Raw genomic sequence first — 23758 nt, 5'->3', positions numbered from 1 at the left:
ATGCTTGAGACGGGCCCCCACCGTACCTGGCTCTGCCTGTGGAGCCCCAGCGTCATGCTGTGGACTTTGAGGAAGCGGGGGAGGACTTTTGCTGCTGGGAACTGGCTGTATGCTGCAGCTTTTTCCCTCTACCTCTGCCTCTGGGCAGAAAGGACGCGCCTTTAACCCGCTTGCCCCTATTGGGCCGAAAGGACTGTACCTGATAATACGGTGCTTTCTTTGGTTGTGAGGGAACATGGGGCAAAAATGTAGACTTCCCAGCTGTTGCTGTGGAAATGAGGTCCGAGAGACCATCCCCGAACAATTCCTCACCCTTATAAGGCAGAACTTCCATGTGTCGTTTGGAATCTGCATCACCTGTCCACTGCCGAGTCCATAACCCTCTCCTGGCAGAAATGGACATTGCACTAATTTTGGATGCCAGCCGGCAAATATCCCTCTGTGCATCCCTCATGTATAAAAGTGCGTCTTTTATATGCTCTACGTTCAGCAAAATAGTGTCCCTGTCTAGGGTATCTATATTTTATGACAGGGAATCTGACCACGCAGCAGCAGCGCTGCACATCCAGGCTGAAGCTATAGCCGGTCTCAGTATCACACCTGTGTGTGTATATATAGATTTCAGGATAGCCTCCTGCTTTCTATCAGCAGATTCCTTCAGGGCGGCCGTATCCGGAGACGGTAGTGCCACCTTCTTCGACAAGCGTGAGCGCTTTATCCACCCTAGGGGATGTTTCCCAGCGTGACCTATCCTCTAGCGGGAAAGGGTACGCCATTAGTAACCTCTTAGAAATTACCATCTTTTTATCAGGGGAAGCCCACGCTTCTTCACACACTTCATTTAACTCTTCAGATGGAGGAAAAGCTACTGGTAGTTTTTTCTCTCCAAACATTATACCCTTTTTTGTGGTACCGGGGGTAACATCAGAAATGTGCAACACATTTTTCATTGCCTCAATCATGTAACGTGTGGCCCTACTGGAAGTTACATTAGTCTCTTCGTCGTCGACACTGGAGTCAGTATCCGTGTCGACATCTGTGTCAACCATCTGAGGTAGCGGGCGTTTCAGAGCCCCTGATGGTTTTTGAGACGCCTGGGCAGGCACAGGCGGAGAAGCCGGCTGTCCCACATTAGGTATGTCGTCAAACCTTTTATGTAAGGAGTCGACGCTATCACGTAATTCCTTCCTCAGCACCATCCACTCAGGTGTCGACCCCGCAGGGGGTGACATCACATTTACAGGCATCTGCTCCGCCTCCACATAAGCCTCCTCATCAAACATGTCGACACAGCTGTACCGACACACCGCAAACACACAGGGAATGCTCTGACAGAGGACAGGACCCCACAAAGCCCTTTGGGGAGACAGAGAGAGAGTATGCCAGCACACACCAGAGCGCTATATAACACTGGGATCCCACTATCAATGAGTGTTTTCCCTATAGCTGCTTTTTTATATATATTACATATATATATATATCTATACTGCGCCTAAATTTAGTGCCCCCCCTCTCTTTTTTACCCTTCTGTAGTTTTCTCAGACTGCAGGGGAGAGCCAGGGAGCTTCCTTCCAGCGGAACTGTGAGGGAAAAATGGCGCCAGTGTGCTGAGGGAGAAGCCCCGCCCCCTTTTCGGCGGACTTTCTCCCGCTTTTTCTGTGATACTGGCAGGGGTAATTTTACATCTATATAGCCTCTGGGACTATATATGATGTATATTTTGCCAGCCAAGGTGTTATCTATTGCCCTCAGGGCGCCCCCCCCCAGCGCCCTGCACCCATCAGTGACCTAAGTATGAGGTGTACATGAGGAGCAATGGCGCACAGCTGCAGTGCTGTGCGCTACCTTGGTGAAGACTGAAGTCTTCTGCCGCCGATTTTCCGGACCTTCTTCGTGCTTCTGGCTCTGTAAGGGGGACGGCGGCGCGGCTCCGGGAACGAACACCAAGGTCGGGTCCTGCGGTCGATCCCTCTGGAGCTAATGGTGTCCAGTAGCCTAAGAAGCCCAAACTACCACCTGTTAGGTAGGTTCGCTTCTTCTCCCCTTAGTCCCTCGCTGCAGTGAGTCTGTTGCCAGCAGATCTCACTGAAAATAAAAAACCTAAATATACTTTCTAGGTGCTCAGGAGAGCCCCTAGTGTGCATCCAGCTCGGCCGGGCACAAGAATCTAACTGAGGTCTGGAGGGGGGTCTTAGTGGGAGGAGCCAGTGCACACCAGTAGTCTAAAAGCTTTCTTTGTAGTTGTGCCCAGTCTCCTGCGGAGCCGCTAATCCCCATGGTCCTCACGGAGTCCCCAGCATCCACTTAGGACGTTAGAGAAATAGCAGTGGTAGCATATACGTGTTTGTGGCCTTCTCCCACCTGCACACTAGCTATACTCGGCAACATTACCATGCCTTTACATAGGTTTTGTATAGGGACTGCTGCAACTGTATTTGTAATGGTAATACTTACTATTTGAGCGCAAAGTCGTGGTCTTGGGGGGTTTCGACGTCTCCGCCTGAGACTGTGGTACGTCCTCAATAGTGGCACTGATGGAATCATCATTGACGGTCGAGTCTTCGAAACTGCTGTCCGATATAAGCAGCGGGGATGATGGGCTGCATTGTGAGCTGGGAAGGCTGTGCTGTGTTTCGTCACAGTCCTCATCGACTGACATCTGGCGACTGGCAGAGCTGGATGACGATAGTGCTATGGGATTTGTTATCGCAGTTTTGCCGAAGACACTATAGCATAGGTCATAATATGCCCATTCCATACGCCCAGCACCACTTTTCTTGCAGTTATGGTCGCGTACTTTGGTGAATTGTCTGCGTAGTGCCTTCAATTTGTTAACGACTTGTTGCTGGGTTTGTTGGATGCCCCTTTCTGCCAGCATAAGGGATATGTTCTTGTAGACGATAGCATCCTTAACTGTTCCAGTCACCTGCCTCCTAATTTCTTCCTCTCCCCGAATATTAAGCAGCTCTTTGATCTCTGTGTCTGACCAGGTATGGCTAGCCATGTTGCTGTGCTGGAGCTTCTGCTGCTGTATATTATCTGTTTGTTTGGAAGCTGCTGCAATAAAAATACCTGTATGTACCCAGCGTGACTTCAGAGTGTTTTGTTTGCAAGCTGCCTCAATGCCTGCATGTGCCCAGCGTAGTGTTGTAGCTGCTGCAATAGATGTGCATCCGCGTTTGTTTGTTGCTGCGGTGCCTGCATGTGCCCAGCGTGTCTCCCAGGGATGACATCATCTTCCAGTGCCCCAGAAGCACCAATCAGCGTCTCAGAGTGTTACTCGGGTCTGAAAACACGTGTAATGACCGTTTCCACTGCACCATTATCCGTGTCATTACCGTGTTCTACCCAGGTAAATAGCCGGGCAGGATTCCCGGGTCACTCAACCCGTGTTGACTCGTTTCCACCTACTAAAAACCCGTGTCAATGCGCGCCCCCGTGCAAAAACACGGGTAAAAACAGCTAGTGGAAAAGGGGTATTAGTCTTTGTTGTAGATTGTGGATATTGGAAATACACAGTGAAGAAGACCTTGGAGACACAGACATACAAGTATTATTGCTGTCCTTTCATACATTTATTTAATGGGTATCCGGTTGTTAGACAGTCAATAGATAGACACCATATGTTAGACAAACATTAGGTCGACAGGGTCAAAAGGTAGACAGTACAAAAGGTCGACAGGGTCAAAAGGTCGACATGAAAAACGGTCGACATAAAAAAAGATAGACAAATGTGTTTTGTTTTTTTTCATTTAACATGTTTTGGACTATTTCATACCTTCTCTATCCATGTCGGCATAGAGTTGGATATAAACCTTGTGGCGAGCGCAGCGAGCCCGAAGCATGGCGAGTGAAGTGAGCCCCGCGAGGGGATGCCTTTCTACAATTGGAGGTCCCAGATGACAAAACTTTTCACGAAAACCACAAAAATGCAAAAAACATGGTATCTACCTTTTTGGTGTCGACCATTTTCATGTCGACCTTTTGACCCTGTCAATCTAATGTCTGTCTAACATATGGTGTCTATCTATTGACTGTCTAACTAGACACTGTCTATCTATCAACCCACACCCGTTTGATAATGGTGCGCAATTACAATGATCCTAAACTTTAAAAAGTATATACCGTAAGTCCATTCAGAACACAGATCCAGTGGAGAAATAAGTTTGCTGCTGCATTCCAGCTCTGAACACAAATCAGTATTACAAAGGTGACAAGTGGGCGCACGTATTGTAACACCTTTAGATTACACATGTACATTATATATGTTCACTAAAAATAACAAAAACAAACATAATTTAACTCATATAGCACATACTGATGTAGATAACATATTTAGTGGAACATATAACCACCTGTTGTATAGGTATAACTTTGCAACTATATTGGCAACAAAACATTTTTCCTGTTTCCAATGCTCGAAGTGGGAATTTAGAAAAGGGGGGTATGGAAATTTTAATTTAATGGCCAGGGGTCACCCCAAGCACCCAGAAGCTTTAGGGATTTTGATAAAAGGAGATTAATTTTAGACGCTTTTAGCACTATGTAGTAGAATATAAAACATATTTTGCAAGGTTATTCTCCCTGTGTTCATCTTTCCTTATGTTCACACATATCTCTCTCTTATGTTTCCCCTGGGTTTCTTCACCTCTATCTTATGTCTTCCATGTATAATTTCTGTTTTCTCTTATCGGTTTCCTTGTATGTCACTCTCCTCATGTGCCCATACCTTCATCCCAGGTAATCCGCTTATTTGATCACCTGCATCTCTCTTCCCTTTACTTACCCCCTGAATCTCTTACACCCTGCTACCCTTTAAACCCCTGCTTCCATCTTAATCCCTGCGTCTCTCATCCCAACTCCCTCTTTCATTACTGCCTGCTTCCCTCTCTTATTCTTCTGCACTTCTCATGGGTGGCACCTGATAAACCGGCTGTCGGGATCCTGACAACTATTCTCCATCATGGGGTGTCCACGACACCCCTTGAGGGAGAATAAATAGCGTGGTGCGCATAGTGCGCCACCGTACCCGCAGCATGGCGAGCCCGCACAGGGCTCTTTTGCGCTCACCCCGGTGCCGGCATTGGCCGGCTGTCAGGATCCCGGCGCCGGTATGCTGGGCGCCAGGATCCCGACAGCCGGCCACTTGTAGTACAGCCTTTCTCACCGCCTGCTTCCTTCTCTTATCCCCCACACTGCCTGTTCCCTCTCTCATTCCATGCACTCTGATCACACCTCCTGCTTAATATTACCTGGAACAGGTATCAACTGGGTGCATCACAGCAGACAACGTAGTCTGGGGAGGCGTGTTAATCCGCTGCTGCTGCAATACACCCAGCTGATCTCTGATGAGCATTCAAAAATACTGCCATATTCCACCCTATTCCTATATAACTACATGTAACACAGACAGTGCATATGTTTTCTTTTTATAACTATCACTTAATACCTTTACAATATTACCCCTTTGATAATTTATTATTGCTGTATATTTTGTGAAGAGTTGCACATTAGGATGTTATTTATCTTACTTCCTTAGCTTTTTGTTTCAGTCATGTGGCTTTTTATGTTTTAAGTTTCTTGAGCATGGCAGTGTTGGAGGGGCGTCACAGTTCTGTCGATTCAATAGGCCGGCATGTCATCGGGAGACGCACTGACCTGGAGGTGGCACCCTACTGGGCAGCAGTATGTCATGTCAGCACACAGCCCCTCTGCAATATGGTTTTCACACGTGGTTATGGTTATTTCTAGACTTTATAAGGCTAACTGTTTTCAGTTGTAAATGGTCGCCATACTGTATACAAACACCATGAAGAAAGTCACACGCTGGTGGTTCCATGTCATGCTGATATACTAACGTACAATTTTTACTTTTTACACGTAAGTCCCTGAGTGTCGTCTTTTTTGTGCATATGGTTGCAGTGTAGATATCCCTGTATGACTAGGACTCCAGGGCATTGTGTCATATTTGCTTAAGTATGTGACCCACCTGTATATCCAGTATAAGCAGAACAGTCGTGTGGGTCTGCCGTCTTCAGTCCTTCTTCCATTTGCTGAAGCAAGTCACTTATTTTAGTCTGGATGCGTCTTGAAAACCTTCCTGTGATCTGTGAGGTTGCACAATAAAGTGCTTTATTAAAAGAAATATATAATGACACCTGCCACTTTCAAACTACAACAATTAAATTATTTTTATTATTTGAACCTTTGCTATTAGATCTGACCTCCATAATACAGCAGGTATAATATCTTTTTACTGGGTAAAATGGAAGTAAAAAAGAAATACTGTATATATGTCACGCTAAGCTACACCCACAAAATCATATAACACATTCATGATCAATGAACACAGCACCAATCAGCTTCAGAGATGAATCAGCAGTCAGCCAATTAGAAGCAGCTAGCTAGTAGTGGCAACTGTCATCAGCAGTGTGTATCTGCGTTATTTATAAGTTACCTGTAAGTAAGCAGGAAGGCTACATCATAATACAGCAGGTATAATATCTTTTTACTGGGTAAAATGGAAGTAAAAAAGAAATACTGTATATATGTCACGCTAAGCTACACCCACAAAATCATATAACACATTCATGATCAATGAACACAGCACCAATCAGCTTCAGAGATGAATCAGCAGTCAGCCAATTAGAAGCAGCTAGCTAGTAGTGGCAACTGTCATCAGCAGTGTGTATCTGCGTTATTTATAAGTTACCTGTAAGTAAGCAGGAAGGCTACATCAGAGGTGTAGCTAGGCGCCGTGGTGCCCGGAGCAAGAGTATGTTTTGGCGCCCCCCATCCCCTGTACTGAATTGGGGGCCTGGCCCACATGTGGTGGCATGTTACATTTAGAAAGAAACAATATTTAAAAATCCTAAATTGGTGACAGGGCTGGTTCTAGACCTTGTGGAGCTCAGGTTAAAAGTTTCCTTTGGGTGCCCCCCATGTTTAAAATAGGGTCAGTGCTTGTCGAAGACATCAATATAGAGGTATGGCTTCATTAGGAAGGTGTGTGGCCACAGTACAGTACCAATTCACATTACACCGCACAGTAGTGTCCGTTATTCATGTTACGCCACACAGTAGAGCCCCTTATACACGTTACACTATGGTTGAGCCCCTTGTACACATTACACCATGGTAGAGCCGATATGGAAGTAGCTGTATTTAACTATATACTTGTTTAAGTCAAATAAATTTAAAACACTATATATATATGTCCCGACTGACCTGACCTCACAACCCCCCAATTCCTCAATGAAAATAAAGCCCTAAATGTGATCCCCCACAGACTTGAAACCCCCCAAACTCCCAATGAAAATAATGCACCAAATTTCCCCATCACAGACTTGATAATACCCCAAAGCCCCAATGAAAATAATACCATATAACTGCCATCCCAGACCTGATAAACCCGCTGTGCTTCAATGAAAATGATGTCCCAGAATTGCCTGCCTCTCTCTGAAGCAGCAGGGGCAGAAAGAGTTACTGCAGTAGCTGCTGCAGAGAGAGGTGCTACAGCAGCCAGGTCCTCTGATGCCAAAGTATCGAACTTGTAGAACTTGGCAAACGTGTTCGACCCAGACCAAGTAGCCGCTCGGCAAAGCTGTAAAGCCGAGACACCCCGGGCAGCCGCCCAAGAAGAACCCACCTTACGAGTAGAGTGGGCCTTAACCGATGTAGGACACGGCAATCCTGCTGTAGAATACGCATGCTGGATAGCGAACTTGATCCAGCGAGAGATCGTCTGCTTAGAAGCAGAACACCCAAGTTTCTTGGGATCATACAGGACAAACAGCGAGTCCAATTTCCTGTGACGAGCAATCCTCCTCACATAGATTTTTAGAGCCCTTACAACATCTAATGACTTTGATGAAATTGAGGAGTCAGTCGCAACTGGCACCACAATAGTTGGTTGATATGAAATGCCGACGCAACCTTCGGAAGAAACTGCTGACGTGTCCGAAGCTCAGCCCTATCTTCATGGAAGATCAAGTATGGGCTTCTACAGGACAAAGCACCCAACTCTGACACACGTCTAGCAGACGCTAAGGCCAACAAAGTGACAGCCTTCCACGTGAGAAACTTGACCTCAACCTCCTGTAGAGGCTCAAACCAGTCCGACTGGAGGAACTGCAACACCACGTTAAGATCCCAGGGCGCCGTAGGCGGCACAAAGGGAGGTTGGATGTGCAGAACTCCCTTAAAAAAAGTCTGAACCTCAGGGAGGACAGCCCATTGTTTCTGGAATAAAATGGATAGGGACAAAATTTGGACATTTGTGAATCCCAACCTCAGGCCCATATCCACACCTGCTTGCAAGAAGAGGAGAAACCGTCCCAGTTGAAACGCCACCGTAGGAAACTTCTTGGACTCACACCAAGATAAATATTTTTTCCAAATACGATGGTAATGTTTAGACGTAACTCCTTTCCTAACCTGTATCAGGGTAGGAATAACCTTGTTCGGAATGTCCTTCCAAGCTAGTATCTGGTGTTCAACCTCCATGCCGTCAAACGCAGCCGCGGTAAGACTTGATAGGCGAACGGCCCCTGCTGCAGCAGGTCCTCCCGAAGAGGAAGAGGCCTTGGCTCTTCTAGCAGTAGATACAGAAGATCCGCGTACCAAGACCTTCTTGGCCAGTCTGGAGCAATGAAGATCGCTTGAACCCTTGTTCTCCTTATGAGAACTCTTGGAATGAGTGGGAGTGGTGGAAACACGTACACCGACTGGAAAACCCACGGAGTCACCAAGGCGTCCACCACCACTGCTTGCGAGTCCCTTGACCTGGAACAATATTGTCAAAGCTTCTTGTTGAGACGAGAGGCCATCATGTCGATTTGAGGTACACCCCAAAGATCTGTTACCTCCGTGAACACCTCCGGATGGAGTCCCCACTCTCCTGGATGGAGATTGTTTCTGCTGAGGAAGTCCGCTTCCTAGTTGTCTACTCCCGGAATGAAGATTGCTGACAGCGCCAACGCGTGTTTTTCTGCCCAGAGGATGATTCTTGTTACCTCTGACATTGCAGCTCTGCTCTTCGTTCCGCCCTGTCGGTTAATGTTAGCCACAGTTGTCACATTGTCCGACTGTACTTGAATGAACTGATTTCTCAGAAGATGGGCCGCTTGGAGAAGACCGTTGTAGACGGCTCTTTGTTCTAGAATGTTTATCGGCAGGCCGGCTTCCAGACTTGACCACCTACCTTGGAAGGTCTCCCCTTGAGTGACTGCGCCCCAGCCCCGGAGACTTGCATCCGTGGTTAGAAAAATCCAGTCCTGAATCCCGAACCTGCGGCCCCCCAGAAGGTGAGGTAGTTTCTACCACCAGAGGAGTGAAATCCTGGCCATTGGTGACAGACGTATCCTCTGGTGCATATGTAGATGGGATCCCGACCACTTGTCCAGGAGAACTTGAACTCCTTCAGAAAAGGATTTCGCGATTTTAGGTTCAGAATGGGCCTGACCGAACCATGCAGTTTCGGTACCATGAAAAGGTTCGAATAGTAACCTTTGTTTTGCATATGAGGAGGGACCGGTACAATAACCTGTGCCTCCACCAACTTCTGGACGGCTGCCTGCAGGACAGCCCTGTCCACCAGCAAAGCTGGCAAGCCTGATTTGAAGAATCGGTGAGGAGGGAGATCTTGAAATTCCAGCCTGTACCCCTGGGACACGATACCTTGCACCCAGGGATCCAGGCCGGATGACACCCAGACGTGACAGAAAAGCCAGAGTCTCTCTCCCACCAGCCCCACCTCCGGAGCGTGCAGTCCACCGTCATGTGGAGGACTTCAGCGTACCTGAAGCCGGTTTCTGTTTCTGGGAACACGCCGCAGCCGGTATCTTGGATTTAGGCCGGCCTCCCCTAAAGAAGGTGTTGGACAGTCTGGCCTTTCATGTCTTGGCAGCCCGAAAGGGCTGTGATGCAGTTGAAGAAAAGAGTTTCTTCGTAGCAGGTGCAGCTGAGGGAAGAAAAGGTGACTTACCCGCTGTAGCCATGGAGATCCACACATCTAACGCTTCCCCAAAGAGAGCCTGACCTGTGTAGGGTAGGGTCTCCACACTTCTCCTGGATTCCGCGTCGGCAGACCACTGTCGCAGCCACAATCCTCGATGAGCTGAGACATGGAAGAAATTCCTGCAGCCATGGAACCCATGTTGTTCACGGATTCTACCAGAAATCATGCCGAATCATGAATGTTACACAAAAACAATTCAACATCAGATTTATCCATAGTATCCAAATCTGCAAGTAATGTGCCTGACCACTTTACTATAGCTTTAGCAATCCAAACACTGGCAATGGTGGGATGTAATATAGCCCCTGAAGCCGTGTACATGGATTTGAGCGTATTATCAATTTTACGATCAGCCGGCTCTTTCAAGGCGGTGGATCCTGGAACAGGTAAAACCACCTATTTGGATAGTCTGGATACAGACACATCAACAATGGGCGAGTTTTCACATTTTTTTCTATCCTCCACAGGGAAAGGAAACGCCACCAGGACCCTTTTAGGGATCTGGAGTTTTTTCTCAGGGTTACCCATGCTTTTTCAAAAATAGCATTTAATTCTTTTGACGCAGGGAATGTTAGCGAGGCTTTCTTATTTTCAGTAAAGTAAGCCTCCTCAACCTGCACAGGTGTTGTATCAGTAATATTTAACACATCCCTAATGGCCTCTATCATCAACTGCACCCCTTTTGCAAGAGATGCTGCCCCCCGCAACACATCCCCATCACAGTCTGCAGTGTCAGAATCTGTATCCGTGTCATCTTGCATTATCTGTGCAAGAGCACGTTTTTGGGAATATACAGCGGGGGGGCCCTGAGGTAACGAAACTGTGCCAGACTGCCATAGAGTTCTGTAAAGCCTGAGTTTGCAGACTCATTCTGTGCAACCCTAGTAGAAATCTGAGAAATCATAGATTTGATAGAGGATAACCACTCAGGCTCCCTTGCTGGTATCTGTGCTAAAACAGTGCAATCCTGATTATATGGAATGGGATCATCCTGAGAGGACATATCCTCTGCAGCATATGACACAGAGTCCCTGGACATAGTTTAATGGAGACCACAGACACTCCACACACACAGGAGAGGGCAGACAGAGTTTCACCCCCAAGAATGGCAAGAGAGACACAGAGATTGGAGCCAACCCACACACCGCACTCTTTAGGTAAAGGGAGACCCCCAATCAGCACTGACTGTGCACCATAACAGGTTACACAGCCTGTATACAGCCTCCCCCCTTCTACAACCCCCTGGTACCGTGAGAGATAGCTGGAGTTGTTCTGGAGGGACTTGCTCTTCACTGACAGCGTTGTGCAGGCAAGAAAATGGCGCTGAACGCTGCTGGGTCCGCTGAAAAGCTCCGTCCCCAAAATGACGCTGTCTTCCCGCTCTTCATAGGATTATACTGGCCTGAAGAATTATGCTGGCTGAGATCCCGGGACCCCGACAGGCTGTGTGACCAGTGTAGGGTGTAGGCACTGGCTCAGGGCGTCCCACTATGTACCGCTGAGCCTCGTAGCGCAGTTAGTACTGCGCTCCATACCCTGTTGCCGCCATCTTCACACCGGCCCCCCGCTTGCTAGGGGGGGGGGGGGGGGCGGTGACTCACTCGCTACCAATCTTCTGGCTCTGTAAGGGGGTGACGGCATGCTGCTGGGGTGAGCGATCCCCTGTGGCGGGGAACGATCTATCCCCTCAGGAGCTCAGTGTCCTGTCAGCGGAGATAGTGGCTCAGACCCCGCAGGGCGGACACTACTTTCCCCCTGTAAAATAATAAACTCTAAAAAAAGCTTTTTCTAAAGAAGCTCTGTAGAGCTCCCCTAGCTGTGACCGGCTCCTCCGGGCACATTTTCTAAACAGAGTCTGGTAGGAGGGGCATAGAGGGAGGAGCCAGCCCACACTATCAAACTCTTAAAGTGCCACTGGATTCTGGTGGACTCGTCTATACCCCATGGTACTAATGTGGACCCCAGCATCCTCTAGGACATAAGAGAAATTGGAAGTTCTCACCAGCGTGATCCCGGATAAAGCTGTATACCATCTCAGCAACGTGGGAGAGGTACTACTGTTTTAGGGGCAGTGCATGTTGTACCCTAAGTGCTTGCTGGAGGTTAATATATGCTGCATTGCATGTGTGCACATAAGTGAATACTAACTGCTTACAAGGATAAACATCATTTGGAGTGAGCTTCATGCTGAAATAATGTGCTTAAATAATAAGAATTTACTTACCGATAATTCTATTTCTCGGAGTCCGTAGTGGATGCTGGGGTTCCTGAAAGGACCATGGGGAATAGCGGCTCCGCAGGAGACAGGGCACAAAAAAGTAAAGCTTTAGGATCAGGTGGTGTGCACTGGCTCCTCCCCCTATGACCCTCCTCCAAGCCAGTTAGGTACTGTGCCCGGACGAGCGTACACAATAAGGGAGGAATTTTGAATCCCGGGTAAGACTCATACCAGCCACACCAATCACACCGTACAACTTGTGATCTAAACCCAGTTAACAGTATGATAACAGCGGAGCCTCTGAAAAGATGGCTCACAACAATAATAACCCGATTTTTGTAACTATGTACAAGTATTGCAGATAATCCGCACTTGGGATGGGCGCCCAGCATCCACTACGGACTCCGAGAAATAGAATTATCGGTAAGTAAATTCTTATTTTCTCTATCGTCCTAGTGGATGCTGGGGTTCCTGAAAGGACCATGGGGATTATACCAAAGCTCCCAAACGGGCGGGAGAGTGCGGATGACTCTGCAGCACCGAATGAGAGAACTCCAGGTCCTCTTTTGCCAGGATATCAAATTTGTAGAAATTTACAAACGTGTTCTCCCCTGACCACGTAGCTGCTCGGCAGAGTTGTAATGCCGAGACCTCTCGGGCAGCCGCCCAAGATGAGCCCACCTTCCTTGTGGAATGGGCCTTAACCGATTTAGACTGTGGCAGGCCTGCCTCAGAATGTGCAAGTTGAATTGTGTTACAAATCCAACGAGCAATCGACTGCTTAGAAGCAGGCGCACCCAACTTGTTGGGTGCATACAGTATAAACAGCGAGTCAGATTTTCTGACTCCAGCTGTCCTGGAACATATTTTCAGGGCCCTGACAACTTCTAGCAACTTGGAGTCCTCCAAGTCCCTAGTAGGTGCAAGGCACCACAATAAGCTGGTTCAGGTGAAACACTGACACCACCTTAGGGAGAGAACTGGGGACGAGTCCGCAGCTCTGCCCTGTCCGAATGGACAAACAGATATGGGCTTTTTTGAGAAAAAACCACCAATTTGACACTCGCCTGGTCCAGGCCAGGGCCAAGAGCATGGTCACTTTTTATGTGAGATGCTTCAAATCCACATATTTGACTGGTTTTAAACCAATGTGATTTGAGGAATCCCAGAACTACGTTGAGATCCCACAGTGCCACTGGAGGCACAAAAAAGGGTTTTGTATATGCAATACTCCCTTGACAAACTTCTGGACTTCAGGAACTGAAGCCAATTCTTTCTGGAAGAAAATTTACAGGGCCGAATTTGAACCTTAATGGACCCCAATTTGAGGCCCATAGACACTCCTGTTTGCAGGAAATGCAGGAAACGACCGAGTTGAAAATTCTTTGTGGGGCCTTCCTGGCCTCACACCACGCAACATATTTTCGCCACACGTGGTGATAATGTTGTGCGGTCACCTCCTTTCTGGCTTTGACCAGGGTAGGAATGACCTCTTCCGGAATGCCTTTTTTCCCTTAGGATCCGGCTTTCCATCTCCATGCCGACAACGCAGCTGCGGTAAGTCTTGGAACAGACATGGTACTTGCTGAAGCAAGTCCCTTCTTAGCGGCAGAGGCCATAAGACCTCTGTAAGCATCTCTTGAAGTTCCGGGTACCAAATCCTCCTTGGCCAATCCGGAGCCATGAGTATAGTTCTTACTCCTCTACGTCTTATAATTCTCAGCACCTTAGGTATGAGAAGCAGAGGAGGGAACACATACACCGACTGGTACACCCACGGTGTTACCAGAACGTCCACATCTATTGCCTGAGGGTCTCTTGACCTGGCGCAATACCTGTCCCGTTTTTTGTTCAGACGGGACGCCATCATGTCCACCTTTGGTATTTTCCAACGGTTTACAATCATGTGGAAAAAACTTCTCAATGAAGTTTCCACTCTCCCGGGTGGAGGTCGTGCTGAGGAAGTCTGCTTCCCAGTTTCCATTCCCGGGATGAAAAACTGCTGACAGTGTTATCACATGATTTTCCGCCCAGCGAAAAGTCCTTGCAGTTTCTGCCATTGCCCTCCTGCTTCTTGTGTCGCCCTGTCTGTTTACGTGGGCGACTGCCGTGATGTTTTTCCCACTGGATCAATACCGGCTGACCTTGAAGCAGAGGTCTTGCTAAGCTTAGAGCATTATAAATTTACCCTTAGCTCCAGTATATTTATGTGGAGAAAAGTCTCCATACTTGATCACACTCCCTGGAAATTTTTCCCTTGTGTGACTGCTCCCCAGCCTCTCAGGCTGGGCTCCGTGGTTACCAGCATCCAATCCTGAATGCCGAATCTGCGGCCCTCTAGAAGATGAGCACTCTATAACCACCACAGGAGAGACACCCTTGTCCTTGGATATTGGGTTATCCGCTGATGCATCTGAAGATGCGATCCGGACCATTTGTCCAGCAGATCCCACTGAAAAGTTCTTACGTGAAATCTGCCGAATGGAATTGCTTCGTAGGAAGCCACCATTTTTACCAGGACCCTTGTGCAATGATGCACTGTTTTTAGGAGGTTCCTGACTTGCTCGGATAACTCCCTGGCTTTCTCTTCCGGGAGAAACACCTTTTTCTGGACTGTGTCCAGAATCATCCCTAGGCACAGCAGACGTGTCGTCGGGATCAGCTGCGATTTTGGAATATTTAGAATCCACCCGTGCTGATTGTAGCAGTATCCGAGATAGTGCTACTCCGACCTCCAACTGTTCCCTGGACTATGCCCCTATCAGGAGATCGTCCAAGTAAGGGATAATTTAGACGCCTTTTCTTCGAAGAAGAATCATCAATTCGGCCATTACCTTGGTAAAGACCCCGGGGTGCCGTGGACAATCCAAACGGCAGCGTCTGAAACTGATAGTGACAGTTCTGCACCACGAACCTGAGGTACCCTTAGTGAGAAGGGCAAATTTGGGACATAGAGGTAAGCATCCCTGATGTCCCGGGACACTATATAGTCCCCTTCTTCCTGGTTCGTTATCACTGCTCTGAGTGACTTCATCTTAATTTGAACCTTTGTAAGTGTTCAAAAAAAAATTTTAGAATAAGTCTCACCTAGCCTTCTGGCTTCAGTACCACAATATAGTGTGGAATAATACCCCTTTTTTGTAGTAGGAGGGGTAATTTAATTGTCACCTGCTGGGAATACAGCTTGTGAATTTTTTCCCATACTACCTCCTTGACGGAGGGAGACTTGGTAAAGCAGACTTCAGGAGCCTGCGAAGGGGAAACGTCTCGACATTCCCATCTGTACCCCCGGGATACTACTTGTAGGATCCAGGGGTCCTGTACGGTCTCAGCGCCATGCTGAGAACTTGTCAGACGCGGTGAAACGCTTCTGTTCCTGGGAATAGGCTGCCTGCTGCAGTCTTCTTCCCTTTCCTCTATCCCTGGGCAGATATGATCTTATAGGGACGAGAGGACTGAGGCTGAAAAGACGGTGTCTTTTTCTGCAGAGATGTGACTTAGGGTAAAAAACGGTGGATTTTCCAGCAGTTGCCGTGACCACCAGGTCCGAAGGACCGACCCCAAACAAGTCCTCTTCCTTTATACGGCCATACTGTGCCGTTTGGAATCTGCATCCCCTGACCACTGTCGTGTCCATAACATCTTCTGGCAGTTATGGACATCGCGTTTATTCATGATGCCAGAGTGCAAATATCCTTCTGTGCATCTCGCATATATAGAAATGCTCTATAGTCAATAAAATACTGTCCCTGTCAAGGGTATCAATATTTTTAGTCAGGGAATCCGACCAAGCCACCCTAGCTCTGCACATCCAGGCTGAGGCGATCGCTGGCCGCAGTATAACACCAGTATGTGTGTATATACTTTTTATTATATTTTCCAGCCTTGTCAGCTGGTCCTTGAGGACGGCCCTATCTATAGACGGTACCGCCACTTGTTTTGATAAGCGTGTGAGCGCCTTATCCACCTTAAGGGGTGTTTCCCAACGCGCCCTAACTTCTGGCGGGAAAGGGTATACCGCCCATAATTTTCTATCGGGGGGAACCCACGCATCATCACACACTTTATTTAATTTATCTGATTCAGGAAAAACTATGGTAGTTTTTTCACATCCCACATAATACCCTCTTTTGTGGTACTTGTAGTATCAGAAATACGTAACACCTCCTTCATTGCCTTTAACGTGTGGCCCTAATAAGGAATACGTTTGTTTATTCACCGTCGACACTGGATTCAGTGTCCCTGTCTGTGTCTGTGTCGACCGACTAAAGTAAACGGGCGTTTTAAAACCCTTGACGGTGTTTTTGAGACGTCTGGACCGTACTAATTGTTTGTCGGCCGTCTCATGTCGTCAACCGACCTTGCAGCGTGTTGACATTATCACGTAATTTCCTAAATAAGCCATCCATTCCGGTGTCGACTCCCTAGAGAGTGACATCACCATTACAGGCAATTGCTCCGCCTCCTCACCAACATCGTCCTCCTACCTGTCGACACACACGTACCGACACACAGCACACACACAGGGAATGCTCTGATAGAGGACAGGACCCACTAGCCCTTTGGAGAGACAGAGGGAGAGTTTGCCAGCACACACCAAAAACGCTATATTATATAGGGACAACCTTATATAAGTGTTTTCCCTTATAGCATCTTAATATATATATAAGCATATCGCCAAATTAGTGCCCCCCCTCTCTGTTTTAACCCTGTTTCTGTAGTGCAGTGCAGGGGAGAGCCTGGGAGCCTTCCCTCCAGCCTTTCTGTGAGGGAAAATGGCGCTGTGTGCTGAGGAGATAGGCCCCGCCCCTTTTTCGGCGGCCTCGTCTCCCGCTCTTAACGGATTCTGGCAGGGGTTAAATATCTCCATATAGCCTCCGGAGGCTATATGTGAGGTATTTTTAGCCAAAATAGGTATTCATTTGCCTCCCAGGGCGCCCCCCTCCCAGCGCCCTGCACCCTCAGTGACTGCCGTGTGAAGTGTGCTGAGAGGAAAATGGCGCACAGCTGCAGTGCTGTGCGCTACCTTTAGAAGACTGAGGAGTCTTCTGCCGCCGATTCTGGACCTCTTCTTACTTCAGCATCTGCAAGGGGGCCGGCGGCAAGGCTCCGGTGACCATCCAGGCTGTACCTGTGATCGTCCCTCTGGAGCTGATGTCCAGTAGCCAAGAAGCCAATCCATCCTGCACGCAGGTGAGTTCACTTCTTCTCCCCTAAGTCCCTCGTTGCAGTGATCCTGTTGCCAGCAGGACTCACTGTAAAATAAAAAACCTAAGCTAAACTTTCCTAAGCAGCTCTTTAGGAGAGCCACCTAGATTGCACCCTTCTCGGCCGGGCACAAAAATCTAACTGGCTTGGAGGAGGGTCATAGGGGGAGGAGCCAGTGCACACCACCTGATCCTAAAGCTTTACTTTTTTGTGCCCTGTCTCCTGCGGAGCCGCTATTCCCCATGGTCCTTTCAGGAACCCCAGCATCCACTAGGACGATAGAGAAAACCCATACTAATCAATTACTAAATATCTAAGTTCTTGCTGGAATTTATGCTATGTTGCTTGGCATGTGTGCACATAGGGCGTAATTCCAAATTGATCGCAGCAGGACTTTTGTTAGCAGTTGGGCAAAACCATGTGCACTGCAGGGGAGGCAGATTTAACATGTGCAGAGAGAGTTAGATTTGGGTGTGGTGTGTTCAATCTGCAATCTAATTTGCAGTGTAAAAATAAAGCAGCCAGTATTTACCCTGCACAAAAATAAAATAACCCACCCAACTCTAACTCTCTCTGCACATGTTATATCTGCCTCCCCTGCAGTGCACATGGTTTTGCCCATCTGCTAAAAAAAAGTCCTGCTGCTATCAACTTGGAATTACCCCCATAAATCAGTACCAATTGCTCTGTAAGAGAAAGTGCTTCTAATTGTGAAGGAGTTACATTCTGAATCAACCTGCTCAAAGTAAATAAGGACTAAAGGCTAATTCAAGGGGGAAACCCCATTGTGACTGAGATTTAGTTTAAATCTCCTTTTGGGAGATATATGAGCCAATGTGTGGAGTCTTAGGTGTTATTATAACATTATAATACTGTGATGGTAATGTTTTTACTTAACTAATTTGGTGATACTGGCCGGTATCTATTTTATTGTTATTATTGTGTATGTTTATATATTTTTATTGATACAATTTATATCAAAAGTGAGAAGCGCTGTCTCATCATTTGTTTAGTTGTTTCTTTGAGGTATTTGGGATCAAATCCTTGAGATTGGCTGCTCTTACTTTGATTAATGACGGCACCAGGTGTATAATTCTAGTAGAGATTTTGATTTGCATCCAGTTTTTTTTCCTAATTATGCCAAAACAAGTCCGGTCATACTTTGTATACAGTCTCAGACATGCACACAGATATACAGTTAAAATTAGAAAATAACTGTAGGTGATACTTATTACACAAATATACAAGTGTGACCAAATTACAAGAGTCTTACCTTTATGAGACTGACCAATGGACCATTGCTTTAACACGCAAGTTTGCGTCTGTATATACTATTTTTATTTATCGATTTATTTTTGTTGGTCCAGACAGAGAATTAATGTTTTCTACAGCGTCCCTTTATTCACAGTACGCTATACCCTTCAAGTTCCTGATCGACTATCTCCGTATGACTGTTGGTCTGTGTGTATTACTTACAGTTGTCACTAGACATTTGCCAGAGCTTGCTAAGAGTACACTATTACAGTACGATTACTGTACTGTATATCCATCCGCCGCTATTCGCTCTACAGTACTGGATTAGTGGAGCACTAGCCACCCAGTGGTGAAGATGTATATTACATGCTGTGTATGTTGTCGCATCTCAATGAGCCTCTCTGTGTAACACTTCAACAACCTTAGCTATAGCTAAGGCGCAACTAATACTCCATTTCGGCGGAGAAACTGCAACGATGAGGGAGGCTCCATCTGTATGTAAATTTACCCCTAAAAAACCCACAAATACTGTAACCCAAACAATAGTCCACTATACCTGTAATCAATACTCTGCTGGTGCTGTATGAAGAAATAACCCCACTAGTACAGGGCCACCTTTACATTGTGTTTTATGTTACTGCATGCAATTGGTTAGCATGATTATCTTAATCTACAGCACTACATTACATATTGATGGTTTAGAACTAAATAATATTATTTGTGGCAAGAGTAGAGTGCTAGATAGCTTGAAAATAAGTGTTAAGCACACCTGGCTTCCTCTCTCATGTCCTTATTAGGATAAGGTCAATGCACATTCTTCTTTATGAAAATAAGATTTTACTTACCGATAAATCTATTTCTCGTAGTCCGTAGTGGATGCTGGGACTCCGTAAGGACCATGGGGAATAGCGGCTCCGCAGGAGACAGGGCACAAAATAAAAGCTTAAGGATCAGGTGGTGTGCACTGGCTCCTCCCCCTATGACCCTCCTCCAAGCCTCAGTTAGGATACTGTGCCCGGACGAGCGTACATAATAAGGAAGGATATTGAATCCCGGGTAAGACTCATACCAGCCACACCAATCACACCGTACAACTTGTGATCTGAACCCAGTTAACAGTATGATAAACGCAAAGGAGCCTCTGAAAAGATGGCTCACAACAATAATAACCCGAATTTTTGTAACAATAACTATATACAAGTATTGCAGACAATCCGCACTAGGGATGGGCGCCCAGCATCCACTACGGACTACGAGAAATAGATTTATCGGTAAGTAAAATCTTATTTTCTCTGACGTCCTAGTGGATGCTGGGACTCCGTAAGGACCATGGGGATTATACCAAAGCTCCCAAACGGGCGGGAGAGTGCGGATGACTCTGCAGCACCGAATGAGAGAACTCCAGGTCCTCCTCAGCCAGGGTATCAAATTTGTAGAATTTAGCAAACGTGTTTGCCCCTGACCAAGTAGCTGCTCGGCAAAGTTGTAAAGCCGAGACCCCTCGGGCAGCCGCCCAAGATGAGCCCACTTTCCTTGTGGAATGGGCTTTTACTGATTTTGGCTGTGGCAATCCTGCCACAGAATGTGCAAGCTGAATTGTACTACAAATCCAACGAGCAATCGTCTGCTTAGAAGCAGGAGCACCCAGCTTGTTGGGTGCATACAGGATAAACAGCGAGTCAGATTTTCTGACTCCAACCGTCCTGGAAACATATATTTTCAAGGCCCTGACAACGTCAAGCAACTTAGAGTCCTCTAAGTCCCTGGTAGCCGCAGGTACCACAATAGGTTGGTTCATGTGAAATGCAGAAACCACCTTAGGTAGAAATTGAGGACGAGTCCTCAATTCCGCCCTGTCAGAATGAAAAATTAAGTAAGGGCTTTTATATGATAAAGCCGCCAATTCTGACACACGCCTGGCTGAAGCCAAGACTAACAGCATCGACACCTTCCATGTGAGATATTTTAAGTCCACAGTGGAAAGTGGTTCAAACCAATGTGACTTTAGAAAACTCAACACCACATTGAGATCCCAAGGTGCCACTGGAGGCACAAAAGGAGGCTGTATGTGCAGCACCCCTTTTACAAATGTCTGAACTTCAGGTACTGAAGCCAGTTCTTTCTGGAAGAAAATCGACAGGGCCGAAATTTGAACCTTAATGGACCCTAATTTTAGGCCCATAGACACTCCTGTTTGCAGGAAATGAAGGAAACGACCCAGTTGAAATTCCTCTGTAGGGGCTCTCTTGGCCTCACACCACGCAACATATTTACGCCAAATGCGGTGATAATGTTTTGCGGTTACGTCCTTCCTGGCTTTGACCAGAGTAGGAATGACTTCTTCTGGAATGCCTTTTTCCCTCAGGATCCGGCGTTCAACCGCCATGCCGTCAAACGCAGCCGCGGTAAGTCTTGGAACAGACAAGGCCCCTGCAGTAGCAGGTCCTTTCTTAGAGGTAGAGGCCACGGTTCGTCCGTGAGCATCTCTTGAAGTTCCGGGTACCAAGTCCTTCTTGGCCAATCCGGAACCACGAGTATAGTTCTTACTCCTCTCCTTCTTATGATTCTCAGTACTTTTGGTATGAGAGGCAGAGGAGGGAACACATACACTGACTGGTACACCCACGGCGTTACCAGAGCGTCCACTGCTATTGCCTGAGGGTCCCTTGACCTGGCGCAATATCTGTCCAGTTTTTTGTTTAGACGTGACGCCATCATGTCCACCTTTGGTTTTTCCCAACGGTTTACAATCAGGTGGAAGACTTCTGGGTGAAGTCCCCACTCTCCCGGGTGAAGGTCGTGTCTGCTGAGGAAGTCTGCTTCCCAGTTGTCCACTCCCGGAATGAACACTGCTGACAGTGCTATCACATGATTTTCCGCTGCCATTGCCCTCCTGCTTCTCGTGCCGCCCTGTCTGTTTACGTGGGCGACTGACGTGATTTTGTCCGATTGGATCAACACCGCCTGACCCTGAAGCAGAGGTTTTGCTTGACTTAGGGCATTGTAAATGGCCCTTAGTTCCAGAATGTTTATATGAAGAGATGTTTCCATGCTTGACCACAAGCCCTGGAAATTCCTTCCCTGTGTGACTGCTCCCCAGCCTCTCAGGCTGGCATCCGTGGTTACCAGGATCCAATCCTGAATGCCAAATCTGCGGCCCTCTAGTAGATGAGCACTCTGCAGCCACCACAGGAGAGACACCCTTGTCCTTGGCGACAGGGTTATCCGCTGATGCATCTGCAGATGCGATCCGGACCATTTGTCCAGTAGATCCCACTGAAACGTTCTTGCATGGAATCTTCCGAATGGAATCGCTTCGTAAGAAGCCACCATTTTTCCCAGGACCCTCGTGCACTGATGCACTGAGACCTGGCCTGGTTTTAGGAGGTTCCTGACTAGCTCGGATAACTCCCTGGCCTTCTCCTCCGGGAGAAACACCTTCTTCTGGACTGTGTCCAGAATCATTCCTAGGAACAGTAGACGTGTCGTTGGAATCAGCTGCGATTTTGGAATATTTAGAATCCACCCGTGCTGACGTAACACTACCTGAGATAGTGCTACTCCGACTTCTAACTGTTCCCTGGATCTTGCCCTTATCAGGAGATCGTCCAAGTAAGGGATAATTAAAATGCCTTTTCTTCGTAGAAGAATCATCATTTCGGCCATTACCTTGGTAAAGACCCGAGGTGCCGTGGACAATCCAAACGGCAGCGTCTGAAACTGATAATGACAGTTTTGTACTACAAACCTGAGGTACCCTTGGTGAGAAGGGTATATTGTGACGTGGAGATAAGCATCTTTGATGTCCAGAGACACCATATAGTCCCCTTCTTCCAGGTTCGCTATCACTGCTCTGAGTGACTCCATCTTGAATTTGAACCTTTTTATGTAAGTGTTCAAGGATTTCAGATTTAAAATTGGTCTCACCGAGCCGTCCGGCTTCGGTACCACAAACAGCGTGGAATAATACCCCTTTCCTTGTTGCAGGAGGGGTACCTTGATTATCACCTGCTGGGAATACAGCTTGTGAATGGCTTCCAAAACTGCCTCCCTGTCGGAGGGAGACTTTGGTAAAGCAGACTTCAGGAACCGACGAGGGGGAAACGCCTCGAATTCCAGTTTGTACCCCTGCGATACTACCTGTAGAATCCAGGGATCCACTTGCGAGTGAGCCCACTGCGCGTTGAAATTCTTGAGACGGGCCCCCACCATATCTGAGTCTGCTTGTAAAGCCCCAGCGTCATGCTGAAGACTTGGCAGAAGCAGGGGAGGGCTTCTGCTCCTGGGAAGCAGCTGCATGGTGCAGTCTTTTTCCTCTTCCTCTGCCCCGGGGCAGAAAAGAGTGGCCTTTTGCTCGCTTGTACTTATGGGAACGAAAGGACTGAGTTTGAAAAGACGGTGTCTTTTTCTGCTGATGTGAAGTGACCTGGGGTAAAAAGGTGGATTTTCCAGCCGTTGCCGTGGCCACCAGGTCCGATAGACCAGCCCCAAATAACTCCTCCCCTTTATACGGCAATACTTCCATGTGCCGTTTGGAATCCGCATCCCCTGACCACTGTCGCGTCCATAACGCTCTTCTGGCAGAGATGGACATAGCACTTACTCTTGATGCCAGGGTGCAAATATCCCTCTGTGCATCACGCATATATAGTAATGCATCCTTTAAATGTTCTATAGTTAACAAAATATTGTCCCTATCCAGGGTATCAATATTCTCAGTCAGGGAATCCGACCATGCGACTCCAGCACTGCACATCCAGGCTGAGGCGATTGCTGGTCGCAGTATAACACCAGTATGTGTGTATATACTTTTTAGGATATTTTCCAGCCTTCTATCAGCTGGTTCTTTGAGGGTGGCCGTATCAGGAGACGGTAACGCTACTTGTTTAGATAAACGTGTGAGCGCCTTATCTACCCTAGGGGGTGTTTCCCAACGCGCCCTAACCTCTGGCGGGAAGGGATATAATGCTAATAATTTTTTAGAAATTAGCTGTTTTTTATCGGGGGAAACCCACGCTTTATCACACACCTCATTTATTTCCTCTGACTCAGGAAAAACT

The 23758-nt window shown here is 47.3% G+C and overlaps 1 protein-coding gene across 1 annotated transcript in view; it reads right to left on the bottom strand.

The window, feature by feature from the left end:
• Positions 1–23758, bottom strand: part of LANCL2 (LanC like glutathione S-transferase 2) — a 188527-nt gene that overhangs the window by 137712 nt on the left and 27057 nt on the right. The window contains exon 2 of the mRNA XM_063922451.1: positions 5990–6107. Coding sequence (XP_063778521.1) covers positions 5990–6107 — 118 coding nt within the window. The remainder of the gene's footprint in view (positions 1–5989; positions 6108–23758) is intronic.

This window comes from Pseudophryne corroboree, chromosome 5 (assembly GCF_028390025.1).
Source record: "Pseudophryne corroboree isolate aPseCor3 chromosome 5, aPseCor3.hap2, whole genome shotgun sequence".
Classification (NCBI taxonomy): domain Eukaryota; kingdom Metazoa; phylum Chordata; class Amphibia; order Anura; family Myobatrachidae; genus Pseudophryne; species Pseudophryne corroboree.
This window is presented reverse-complemented; position numbering and strand designations above follow the sequence as displayed.